The sequence below is a fragment of the Eptesicus fuscus genome, chromosome 6, assembly GCF_027574615.1.
Source record: "Eptesicus fuscus isolate TK198812 chromosome 6, DD_ASM_mEF_20220401, whole genome shotgun sequence".
NCBI lineage: Eukaryota > Metazoa > Chordata > Mammalia > Chiroptera > Vespertilionidae > Eptesicus > Eptesicus fuscus.
This window is the reverse complement of record NC_072478.1, coordinates 87,273,404-87,286,902: the sequence shown is the minus strand read 5'-3', so window position 1 is coordinate 87,286,902 and position 13,499 is coordinate 87,273,404. Positions and strand designations below refer to the sequence as shown.

The window sequence follows — 13,499 nt, the reverse complement described above, 5'->3', positions numbered from 1 at the left end:
TGATCAGGTATTGGAACTTGCCCTGGAGAGCTAAGGGAAAGGAGCCGTGCCAGTATCCAAATGCATGTTAGGAAGTCATGTAATTGAGCAGATCTATTCTAAGAGAATGGGAGTTTGAATGGTGCAAGGAGGTGGGAAGGATGAAAGAGGCGGAAAGTGAGTTAGGAGGCATGAGGCGTGATTGGGCAGACAGGTCTGAAAGAGCTGACATAGCAAAGAGAGCAGTTGGATGATAGGAATGAATGAGAAAGGGGGCCATGACCATAGAGCTGAGCCCTGTATAGAGGCTGGCTGGGTTGACAATGCTTCTAAATGGGACAGGAGCCTCCTTTCAACTTCCCTTTCTCCCTAGACTCCAGCAGCAGTCTCTCTCTCCCTCTTTCTTCTTGGGCTCAACTTCCAGATCCTCTTAGAACACTTCCCATCCCTCTTACCAGCCCTAGATCCCAGCCCCTGCTTGGCCACTGTGAGCTGTGTCTAAGGAGAAGCACAGTAAATCCTGAGAGTCAGCTGAGGACAGTGAGCTGCAGAGGCAGCTGGGATACACCCTTGGAGAATCAGGCTGGTGCTTCTGGAAAACCACGGAACACAGAGTGAAAAACACGCCCTGTGTCATGGACAAATCCCTCCTGAAGTTCTGTCTCAGACTGTGAAGGTATATATATATATATATATATATATATATATATATATATATATATATATATTTCTCTATCTCTTTTGCTTAGGAAATCAACTTCTACAAGGTCATTGATTACATCCTGCACGGCAAGGAAGACATCAAAGTAATCCCGTAAGTCACATGAACATACCTAACTTCAAGTGGACAGGTAATGCCACCCTATCATGTTACCAAAAGGAAGTGAGAGAATAGTTGTAAGTATCCTGAATGGCTGCCAACGTATATGCCATTTAAATTAATAAAGGGGGAATATGAATAGTAAATAAATGCTTTATCAAACCAGAAGAAGGCAAAATAAACATTTAGAAAGGACATAAAGCAGGTGCAAAAAGTACAAAGATATTTCAATCTAAACACATCCCTAATTACTTTATCTAATAACATTCAGAAATCAACTGAATGTTCCAGTTAAATGACAAAGGTTGCCATGTTGGGTAAGAAAGAAATCCCTCCCATCTCATTGACTCTAAAATATACGGTTTCCTACTTGTTTACATTTCTGAAATAGAATCCATGACATTGTACAATTGCTGCCACTCAGACAGTAGTCAGATGTAGTTACTATTGCCTGCCTTGCAAGAACTTGGTCATAACCATTCATATTGTTATGACTTCATTTGAGTTATATGCATTGTTGATTATATCCATATTAAATTTAATTGCCTTATAGAGTGACTTAAAGAAATTATACTATGGCCTGGCTGGCATGGCTCAGTGATTGAGCATTGACCTATGAACCAGGAGGTCACCATTTGATTCCCAGTCAGGGCACATGCCCAGGTTGCGGGCTCGATCCCCAGTGTGGGGCGTGTAGAAGGTAGCCAATCGGTGATTCTCTCTCATCACTGATGTTTCTATCTCTCTCTCCCACTTCCTTCCTTCCTGAAGTCAATAAAGACATATTTAATGAAAAAATAAATTATATTGTGATGCAGCATTGAAACCAAAAGTTGCTTTGTATGGCACAAAAAGACAGGAAAAATGTGTAATCTATGATAAAAATCTATATCTAAATTCTAAAAGAGCTGTGTTGACATTAATAAAGTAACTAGAGGCCCTGTGCACGAAATTTGTGCACTGGGGCAGGGGTCCCCCAGCCTGGCCTATGCCCTCTCACAGTATGGGAGCCCCGTGATTGACGGCTCCAAAGAAGTAGGCCCCACCCACCCATCTGGGGCTCCTCCATGGCTTGCCCCAAAGAGGTAGGCCGGAACCGTGGGACCCCTGGCCTCACTGTGAGGAGCTGCGGGACCACTCAGCATCAAGCCCCTGCCCACTCACGTGCTCACACAGCCCCACCCACCCATGCATGCCCGCTGCACATGCAGCCTCCTGGTGATTGCTCGTTACAGCATGAGGGCATCACAGTGTGCGGGCATCATGACCACATAGGCTTTTATTAATAGGATAATTTATAAGGTCAAAAAGCATTGCATTACCGATTAATTGGAAGCATTTTATCTTTCTCTGTTGCATATAAGAATAGTTTTTCAAAGAACTGATAACTTCCTAGAAATGAAGAAATACTCTATATCCTGTTCACAAGAGATGGATCTAAAATAGTATAAGAATACAGAAGATTGACAGTAAAAGAATGGAAATAACAGTATATCATGCACATATCAATCAAAAGAAATCTGATGTAACTATATCAGATGGCCTCAAAAAAAAGCAAAAGCTGACAGAAATATAAGATACAGACAAATTCATGTTGCTAATTGATAAGAGGAACAGACTAAAAAAACAAATGTAGAATCTAGAATGTTTATTAACACAATTAACAAACAATAACAAAAAGCTAATTTTAAAAATCCTCATAGACAACTAGAAAATACTCTTCTGAAAAAAAAGGAATGCACTCCCAAATAACCATGAGAAAAAGAATATCTCAATGGAAGTTAGGATATATTCTGAACTATAAAACAATGAAGATAGTTCATATCAAAACCTATTTGATGAAGTAAAATTATGCTTAAATAGACATTTACAGCCTGAAATATACATATTAGGGAAGAGTAAAAGCTCAGAAATAATGAACTATGTATCCACCTGTGTCATTCACGGTCTCAACAGATAATAGGCGTCATATTCAAATTAGGATAATTCAAGGAGGGATTCTTTACAAAGAGACAAATTACAGAGGTGTGGATGGAGTGAAAGAAGCCCCAAGAGAATGTGCTAGTGGTGATGTTGTAACCACTCCTGGGCCCAAACGGGATGTTTCTAGAACCTGGGAGGCGAAGAGTCATATAGAGCAGGCTGCCTTCAGAGGAGCATTGCCCTTCAGTCAAGGAACAGTGAACCAAAACAACCTTGCCAGGGGGGCCCAGGGAAATAAGTAATCCGACCTCACTATTCTAGCTTCCTCCACTCTTTGACCAGGACTTCCCACTGGGTCAAACTCAGCCAGAAGCTAGAAGGTTAGGGCCCCTGTTGATGTAGTTCATACAGATTGGCCTGTTGAGACTTGGAGGAGCTAGTTGGCAAATAGATCTAGAGGGGCAAATAGAAGCTGTTCATTACATCAGCTCAAGAAATTAACAACGAACAAGTAGAAATATAAATTTTAAAAAAGATAAGCCCAGAAATTAATGAAATAGAAAAAGGTAAATGCTGAACAAATGCCAAAAGTTTGTTTCTTGAACAGATTAATAAAATTGACAATTTTCTGGCAAGACCAAACAAGAAAAATAGTCAAATGAGCTGTAACAGGAATGAAATGAGGATAACTACAATGACACAGACATTACTAGGATAATAAGGGGATATGATACCAAAAAAATACTTTAAATCTGGATGAAATAGGAAAATTCTTAGAAAAATAAAACCTACTAAATACAAATCAAGAATAAGTAAAAAACCATAATCCTATCTAATAATAGACAAATATGCAAATTGACCACACCTTCGCTACACCCAAGTCACACCCACCAACCAATCAGGACGAGTATGCAAATTACCCCAACAAAGATGGTGGCTAATTTGCATATCAAGACAGCGTCGAAAGAAACCAAGAGCTGCAGAAGGGAGTAAAGCTTCGAAGAAGCAAGCAAGCCGGGGGGGGGGGGGGGGCGGGGAGGAGAAGGGAGGAGCGAAGTCAGGGCCGGGGGTGAAGGGAAAAGCAGGCGGGCTGGCAGAGAAGGCGGGGCGGGCGACAAGGGAGGAGCAGAGGCGGGGTAGAGTGCAGCAGGAAATCCTATTGCAGGATTTTTCCTGCAATGGGAACACTAGTAGTCTTATAACAATACAATAAATCAAAACCTTCCCACAAAAATACTACAGGCCCAGATGTCTTCAAGGGAGAGTTCTACTAAATACTTAATGAAGAAATAAAACAATTCTAGTACAAATTATCCAAGAGAACAGAAAAAAAGGTGGCTATTATGGCTATATAAAAAAGGAAAATTCAGATAAAGTTCACTTGTGAGCATAGATGAAAATATCCTATATAAGATTTTAGCAAATAATAACTAAAAAGGATTATACATCATGACTCAATTGGATTTATTCCAGGAAGGCAAGGTTGGCTTAACATTTTAAAACATCAGTCAATATAATTTGCCACATGACATAATTATCCTCATATAAGAGAACTTCCTTAATCTTGCAAAAATAATTTTTTTTAAATGTCTGAAAATACTGAAAGTATTGACAGAGATGTGGAGCAAAGGAACCTCTAATATGCCACTGACTGGAGTGTAAATTGCTACCACCTCTTTAGAAAACAGTTTGGCCTTACCTAGTAAAGTTGAAAATATGCACATCTTTTCTACTCCTAAGCATGTTCCATGTAGAATTGAGAGCACATTTCTACTCCTAAGCATGTTCCATGTAGAATTGAGAGCACATATATATCAGATTGGTCGTAGCATCACTGCTTATATGAGACCCAAACTGAGGGGGAATGTCCACCAACAGTTGAATGGGTAAATTGTGCTACAGTCATGTAAGGGAAAACTCGAAGTGAATAAAAAGAATCAATTACAGCAACATGAAAAAGAAGCCAAAGGAAATAATATATATTGTATAATTCCATCCAAATGAAGTTGAAAAACAGACAAAATTAAACTAGAGAGTACTGGAAAGCATACTTAGATGGTAAAACTACAAAAAAGCAATTATATCACTTATAAGATCAGAACAATGGTTATTTGGGGGGTTAGGGAGAAAGCTACCATTGGAGGGGCAGATCAGGAGCAAACAAAATTGTTCTTGATGTGGGTGTAACTTCATGGATGTTCACTTTCAAAGGACTGGTGAAGATTTTAATGCATTTTTCCACTTGTATATATTTTTTCACAATAAACAAGTAAAAGATAATATTGCCAAAAAATTGTAATATTATTGATGAATCAGCATATAAAGCACCCTTGGTATGTGTTTTCCCACTCTCTATGGTATTAAATTATAACTCTCTACATAAGTATTAATGGAGGGAAATGTTGGTACCTGTTTTTGCTCAGCAGCCAATAACAATCTGTTGAATGAATGTTGTCTCTTTTCTTGGATAGTCAAACTCAGTGTGCAATCAAAATTTAGTTATCACCCTCGCCTCAGTGTTTTAATTTATACATTAAGATGCTTAGTTAAGATTTGAGACTCCTTCAGGTATAGAAATGTAAGCAGGTGCTGGGAGCAGCCAGAGCATGGAGGGAGGGCAAAGACCCAGATTCAAGTTTTTAGCCCAACTGTTCTTACAGCAAAAGTTACCATCTGTCTTTGGCCTTTACAGGAATCCGCCTTCTGACCACTGGGCTTTAGCAAGTGGTCTCCCCACTTATGTTGCCCAAAATGGCTTGGTAAGTAATACAACTTTGAAGCAGGAGAATTTTAAATCAGGTGGAAGAGTGAAAGGATTTCAGTTCAAGAGTGGGGGGAAATATGATGAGAAGTGGGGATGTCTAAAAGCCCGATTCTCTCATTTCTCAATTCACTTGAGAGTTGGCCCAAGGAGATGAACAGAATATTGACATTTGAGAAAATATGCAATACACAGAAATAGTCTCACTGACCAAATAAAGATACTTACGCATATGTCCAGGGAAAAGTCATGACTGGCTGGTCATCCAGGCTCACCACGGACCAAACCACAACCTTTCCTACCAGAGGCTTAGCTGCCACTCCCAACCCCTCATCTCTGCTACATTTCCAGCCCTCCCATGGATAGCAGAGCTCAAATGCTCTGTCTCCCACCATGCCCCACCCGCTCAGGATCAAGGGTGGAATAACAGCATCCCCTGCTCCAGAGAGAAGGGTCATATATGCTAGCTGCACATCACCCCCATATTTGAGCCTGGTTACCCCTCTATTATCCCCCAGGTACAACACAGAACTAGATGGAGGTGTCTAAAGACTTAGGAGAATGTAGGAAATAAAATGGAAACCAAGGAAGTAAAAAGTTTTAACAAGAAGAGAGACAACCAAATGCAACACAAGTGATCTTGTGAGCTAAGAACTAAAGCCCATTGGGTTTGGCAATGAGGAGGTCATTGTTGTGCTCATTGAGAGCAGATTTGGTGGCGAGGACAGAAACCAGTGTGTGGTCTGCTAAGGTGTGGATGGGTGATGAGGAGGTTGAGAATGCAAAAGGAAGAGGAAAAAACCTGGATGGTTGCAATGGAAACAACATGGGGTCAAAGGAGGATTTTCATTGTCAAAGATGGGAGAGACTCAAGCATGCTCATGGGCTGAGGGGAAAGAACCCTGAGAGAGGTCAGAGATCAGGAGAGAGCCCTGAGAGAGGTCAGAGATCAGAGGTCAGAGTACAGCACTTAATAATGGCAATTTGTAGCCTTTACTTTTTCGCAGTTTGGAAATGACTCCGGAACAAAGCAAATACTAAGAAGTAATGTTTACAAGGGAGCTTTTCTGTCCAGTAGCCTCAGTTAATAATTCAAAACCATCTAGAGCGTGTCTACCTGATGAAAAGAATGTGAAGGCCTTGGGCAAGGACGCAGTGTTTCTGAGAGAGCATGCATTGCTTCACCGGGTACTTTGTCAAGTCTAATAACAGCTCCATTATTCCTTTTCACGGCTTTTAGATTTGCAACATCATGAATGCACCTGCAGAGGACTTTTTTGAATTCCAGGTAAGTAATTCTTATTTTCTCTATTAGTCACATGATATTTCCCCCTGAAAGAATATTAGAACACATTAGACCCCATCTACTTTATTGGAAAGCATTCTCAACAAAGTGAAAACAAGGTGGGAAAAAAAGGTCATGTGCCCAAGGAACTGGGGAGGGAGTTAATTTGGTGAATTCCAAAGTCCCATTCAGTTTAACATTCATACCCTTGGCTTTCTGGCCTCAGGACCTTTGCTTATGCTGTTCTTTCCCCAACCACCATCTTCGCCCAAATCCCTTCTGCCCTTCAATGACAATCTCAACTGCTCTGAAATTTCAATGAAGTTTTATTCTGTTTTCCCTAGCTGAATATTATTTCTTCCTCCTTGGGATTTTCATGAAATATTGTTTAGTATTCCAGTTGATTTTGTTTGTCCTTTTCACAAATGTTTATTTCACAAATTGTGTCAGGCTTATAGGCACAATGCTACCCTGGTCAAAACGGTGGACCAGACAGGTATGGTCTTCATCTCCAGACAGCTCAGATCACATGCAGGGCGAAGCTGGTCAGGACAAGGGCCAAAGGATAGAGGAGGGAATCTCTCTCTCTCGGGACAGGGGTCGGGCTGACTTAATCTGAGAAGAATCAAGGAATGTGTCCCTGAGACATTATGTTTGGCAGCAAAGAAAGGAAAGATTCCAAGAAAGAGAAGGCTTATTGGAAGCAAGTAAATAGGCCAGTGAGTCTGAGAGAGAGACTGACGTGGGGAGGAGCAGGGGGAGACGCAGACAGGGGCCAGATCACGCAGAGCCTGAAGGCCACGCCAAGGAATTTTTCTCTCTGTTAATGTACCTCCTTCATGTTTTATGATCCTTCCCCACCTTTTAGACTAATTCCTTCCAGCCAAATATTGTCTTCTTTTGGTCAAAGTTTAGGTCTTATCTTTCTTGACCTCTTCAGCTCTAGGCATCCTGTCAATATATGAGTTTCCTATGCTAAGTTTAACAAAAATAAATCTTTAGTAATTAAGGAATAATTAATAAGGAAAGAATAAAACCACTGCTAGGACAATTATTGAATTACTAGAGACCCAGTGCACGAATTTGATGCACAGGGGGGCAGTCCCCTCAGCCTAGCTTGCACCCTCTCCAATCTGGGACCCCTCGGGGGATGTCCGACTGCTGGTTTAGGCCCAATCCTGGGGATGGGGCCTAAACTGGCAGTCAGACATCCCTCTCACAATCCTGGACCACTGGCTCCTAATTTCTCACCTGCCTGCCTGCTTGGTTGCCCCTAACTTTCCCCCTGCCCCCCGCCAGCCTGATCACCCCTCACTGCCTCTGTGTGCCGACCTGATCGCCCCTAATTGTCCCCCTGCTGGCCTGGTCGCCCCTAACTGCCCCCTGCTGGCCTGGTCACCCCAACTGCCCCCCCGCCAGCCTAGTTGCCCCTCACTGCCCCCCCTGCCAGCTTAATCACCCCCAACTGCCCCCCTCTGCCAGCCTGGTTGCCCCTAACTGCCCTCCCCTGCTGACCTGGTCACCCCCAACTGCCACCCCTGCTGGCCTGGTCACCCCCAACTGCCCCCACTGCCAGCCTGGTTGCCCCTCATGGCCCCCCCGCCAGCCTGGTCACCCCATGAAGCCTGCTGTTCAGTCATTTGGTCATCCCTCCCTAACCCCCCTGCCGGCCTGGTCGCTCCATGCAGCCTGCTTGTTCAGTCATTTGGTCATCCCTCACTAACCCCCCTGCCGGCCTGGTCATAGGCAGCCATCTTGTGAGGGTGTGAGGGTTAATTTGCATATTACCTCTTTATTATATAGGATTTTGTACTCCTTAAAGAACATTATGAAAGAGCTCAGAGGGAACATACCTCCAAAGTTAAAATATACCACCTTCTGGTGTGATTTTGTCCATATCAGTGCAACAAGCCCAAAATGTTACTGAGAGTTGTTACCCTGATTATAACCATGACAGGACTTGGTCTTTACCCAAGTCATCTGATGAATTATAGTTTACCCACATTAATAAATGAAATCTGCTCTTGTTTCTAGATTCTAGTCTTCCGTCTTCCACTCATCCTCTGTAGGATGCATATTTTGTTTTAAAACATAGGTCACATCAACTAACTTGTCTGCTTCAAAATCTTTACTATTTTCCCATTCAATAAAATATGTTTCCTTATCTTGGCCTTCAGAGGAACAGGATTCCCTGAAGTCTAAGTAAAGAGTTGGGAGGAAGGCAGGTCTTGAACTCGTTTTGTGACCGTAGCTCTATGCTCCTTGGGGGATGTTCTGTGTCTCTCTGGGAACACCCTCCCACAGGTGCTCAGTTCCAGTGTTATTTAAATAGTAACAATGATCTCTCCGCCTTAAGAACCTTGGGAACATTTGAATTTGAACCGAAAGACTCTCCAACTCCAGGAAGCCTTCCTTGACGTCCTTCCCTCCTCTGGCTTCCTCAGTACCACAAAGAACTCCCCACGTGCAGTGTAACTGCTCATTTCACTTCCAGGTTACGAGCTGCCTTGAAACAACATCTGTGCCTTATTTGCCTTGGTTTCCCCAGCTTCTAGCTCAGTTCCTTGCACATAAGATGTTTGATAAACATTTGATGAATCAGTGGGCAGAGAGTCTAGAAATTATATAGCCCAGTGATCCCCATTTTATAAAGGGAGGCTCAGACAGATGGGAAGTGGCTCACCACGGGCACCTAATGATTGACCAGGAAATGTCACCTCTATTTTCTTGTTGGTGCCACAAAGCACATACTCTTACTACTGCCCCCGTCTGTAGATGAGAATATAGAGGCCCAGGGAGATAAAATGGCATGCCAAAGCAACACAGGAAGTCTGCTAGAGAGGCAAAGGCACAGGTCTGTATCTACCTGATTAATTCAAAGTTACAAGAATCCCCAGCATGGCCGCTTCTAAGCCAGTCCCTGTGGCCGGCGCCCGTATCAGAACATCAGCTCCCTGAACTATTTGTGCACATCAGTGTATCTCCAGCACACAGCAGCCTGCCTGGCATACAATGTCCCCGACATCTTAGGAATAAAAACAATATGACCATCTGGCTAAAGGAGCGCCAACCAGATGGGCTATCTGCTCTTAGTGTTTGTTTGGTGACTGAAACTATGCAAAACCCAACAAGGTCTATGCGCTCGCGGTCCCCTTAGCCAGTCCGGGCCATGACTCGGCATGCAGTCCATCGCAGCTCCCTCTGCAGCCTGGCACTCAAGGAAACCGACTCTGGTTGTTGTCTTGCAGAAAGAGCCTCTGGACGAGTCTGGGTGGGTGATTAAAAATGTCCTTTCTATGCCTATTGTGAACAAGAAGGAAGAAATTGTTGGGGTGGCCACGTTTTACAATCGCAAAGATGGGAAGCCCTTTGATGAAATGGATGAGACCCTCATGGAGGTATGGTTTGCAAGGAGGTCTTCTGCCATTGAGATTCAGAGCTTCAGAGTCAGCCGCCCCGAGCGTGACCTCCGGAGCCCCGTGATGGAGACCCCACTGTGCTGCTGCCCTGTCTGTGGAGGGCGGGGAGCTCACCTGTCCATGTGACCCTGACTTAACATCCAGGTCTTCTTTCTTCGCTCTCCCTTCTGCACTGTGTTATTAGAGAAATCCGCATTCCTTTTTTAAGAAAATCAATAAACTTTACCTTTAAGAGCAGCATCAGGTTCACAGTAAAATTAAGCAAAAGGTACAGAGCTCCCATCTACCCCCGCCTCTGTCCCCATGTACACACAACACATTCCCTTTTGTGGCATTATTATCTACAAGAATGAAGCTTTATGTATGTTAGTGCTTTGTTGAAAGTGCATTTCCATGCATTACTTTATCCTCACAACATCTCTTTGTGAAGGGTTTATTAAACCCATTTTATAGCTGAGAAAATGGAGGCTTAGAGAGTCTTGCCCAAAGTTACAGAGGCAGGGTCAAACCTGGCTGTTCTGCCTCTCAGCTTTCCTTTTTTTTTTTTTTCTTTCTCCAGTCTTTGGCTCAATTCCTGGGCTGGTCTGTCTTAAATCCTGATACTTATGAGTCAATGAACAAACTTGAATATAGGAAGGATGTTTTCCAGGATATGGTAAAATATCATGTGAAGTGTGACAATGAAGAAATCCAGAAAATCCTGGTGGGTAAAGCCCTTTTCTTGCTCCTTCTCTCTATCAGAGACTTTGCCCTAGAGATGTGGCCAGAGTGAGGGGGGACTGAAAACTCGGAGATGGGGATGGGCTGGGGTGGGCTTGCCGCAGACCCTCAAGTGAAATGGACGAATAGATGGATCGACCAGTGCCAGAGGGTTGTACATAATGGCTGCTGTGAGGCCTGGGGACTCATAATGGCTGTCCCTTGCTGGGTCACTTCAATTTACTTTCAAGTATTAAAAAAAAAATTAAAATATATTTTTATTGATTTCAGAGAAGAAGGGAGAGAGAGGGAGAGAGAGCTAGAAACATCAATGATAAGAGAGAATCATTGATCAGCTGTCTCCTGTATGCCCCACACTGAGGATTGAGCCCCCAACCCAGGCATGCGCCCTTGACTGGTATCGAATGGTGACCTCCTGGTTCATAGGTCAACACTCAACCACAGAGCTACGCTGGCTGGGCCAGTTAGTACTTTGACCCCATTTTACAGATGAGGAAATGGAGGATCAGAGGCATTCAGTAACACTGCTAGTAAGTAGCAGAGTTCAAATTTGTATGCCAGCTCCAAAGCCCACGACTCTGAATTTGCTCATCCATGAATGTTAAACAGCAGCCTCGCCCTAGCCGGTTTGGCTCAGTGGATAGAGCATCGGTCTGCAGACTGAAAGGTTCCAGGTTTGATTCCGGTCAAGGGCACATGCCTGGGTTGCAAGATTGATCCTCAGTAGGGGGCATGCAGGAGGCAGCCGATCAATGATTCTCATCATTGATGTTTCTCTCACTCTCTCTCCCCCCACTCCCCCTTCCTCTCTGAAATCAATAAAAATATTTTTAAAAAAACAACTCCCCCAAAACCAGCAGCCTCTCTGAGTTGGTGGTCCTCTTGCAAGGACTTCAGAGGAAGGAGAAAAATGAAAATGTAAAAGTGGAGGCATATTTAGACCTTAGATGTAGTAACCTATTTTTTTTCTCTCTGCTATTTTGTGCAGAAAACCAGAGAGGTGTATGGGAAGGAGCCGTGGGAATGCGAGGAAGAGGAGCTGGCTGAGATCCTGGTGAGCACTGGCCCTGACATAACAAGCACAAGGTGTCCTCTGAGCATTCGAGGGTGGGGAGTGTGGGGGGGAGGGAGGGGGGGAGGGGGGAGGAGGTTTGCAAAGAGTGACCCTTGTGGCTCTGCTCTGATCCTCCCAGCAGACCTGGGACCAGGACAGGCCTGGGGGGAGACTGGGAAAGACACAGGAACACTTGATTTGTCCCAATCACTTGACTACATTCCTTCCACAGCAAGAAGAGCTGCCAGATGCAGAGAAATATGAAATTAATAAATTCCACTTCAGTGACCTGCCCCTGACGGAACTGGAGCTGGTGAAATGTGGGATACAGATGTATTATGAGCTCAAAGTGGTAGATAAATTTCATATTCCACAGGAGGTAAGGTCAGATCTCTTTGATTTCCCTTTTTCTTGCTTCCTTGCTTTTAAAACTCAATCTGGAAATTTAAACTTAATCTATACTTAAAAAGAGTACACCTTTGGCTTTTGGGATTTAAAGTATTAGCCATGTTGCACAGATGAGTCATTTATCAAAAATGAAACACACAGTTCCTCTGCATTTGGGGTGCATTGGCTTCTTGAGGTGGGTTCTCAGGCACTGAGTTCTGAAGGCTGTGAGTTCATGGGATGCAAAAAAAAAAGATCCTGTAGTCAAATGAGACTGGGCAACATGGGTTAAATCCATTTAAGAAGGACTTTCCCCCTGCAGAATTCCTATTGTAAAACGAGGGGTATGGAGATGGATAGAGAAGGTGGAGGTGGGAGTGTATTGTGTGCAGAATTTTCTAGATTTGTTGGATTCAAAGTATTACCCCAAGCAACATCAGCACAGTCTGAGAATGTATCAGAAATGCAATCTCTCTCTCCCAGCTCTAGCAAATCAGAACTTGTGTTTTAACAATCTCTCTGGGTGATTCTAATAAGTTTGAAAGCCACTGATTTAAAGTCCCCTTTTGTTTTCCTTCCCTGCAAAATTCATGTTAGCTTCTCCCCGGCCAGTAGCAATCTGGGGCACAGTTTGGGAATCACCGATGAAACCCAATTGGTGGAAATAAACCGAGTGACTTCTATCCACCTGATTTCATAATGTCCATTCCATAGTGCTTAGCAGTTGCAAAGGGCTCGCACAGCATTATCCATCAATGACTAGTTCCCACCTCCTGGTGCAGCAGGCAGGGTACCAGGGCGGTGGGGGGGAGGGGAGGTCCTTGCTGCCTCGCTGATGTGCGTGTGTTCACAGGCGCTGGTGCGGTTCATGTACTCCCTGAGCAAGGGCTACCGCAGGATCACCTACCACAACTGGCGGCACGGCTTCAACGTGGGGCAGACCATGTTCTCCTTGCTGGTGGTACGGCGACGACCGACCTTGTGCAGCAGCAGCAGTGCTGTTGTCCATCTCTATTTATTGCTTTTTAAGATTATGCAAAAGAGTACATGCTCAGCATAAATGAATTCCAAGATTATAACCCCAGTCCAGTTATTTGGAGATAATCCTGGCATAGCACCATCCAAATTTTCTACTGGAAGCTTCAAAACTT

General features: G+C 43.7%; 1 protein-coding gene across 1 annotated transcript in view; it reads left to right on the top strand.

The window, feature by feature from the left end:
- The window catches only part of PDE6A (phosphodiesterase 6A), a 50,899-nt gene that overhangs the window by 15,160 nt on the left and 22,240 nt on the right, over positions 1-13,499 (top strand). The window contains exons 6-13 of the mRNA XM_008152199.3: positions 729-793; positions 5,415-5,481; positions 6,724-6,771; positions 10,017-10,166; positions 10,747-10,890; positions 11,896-11,961; positions 12,194-12,340; positions 13,202-13,309. Coding sequence (XP_008150421.2) covers positions 729-793; positions 5,415-5,481; positions 6,724-6,771; positions 10,017-10,166; positions 10,747-10,890; positions 11,896-11,961; positions 12,194-12,340; positions 13,202-13,309 — 795 coding nt within the window. The remainder of the gene's footprint in view (positions 1-728; positions 794-5,414; positions 5,482-6,723; positions 6,772-10,016; positions 10,167-10,746; positions 10,891-11,895; positions 11,962-12,193; positions 12,341-13,201; positions 13,310-13,499) is intronic.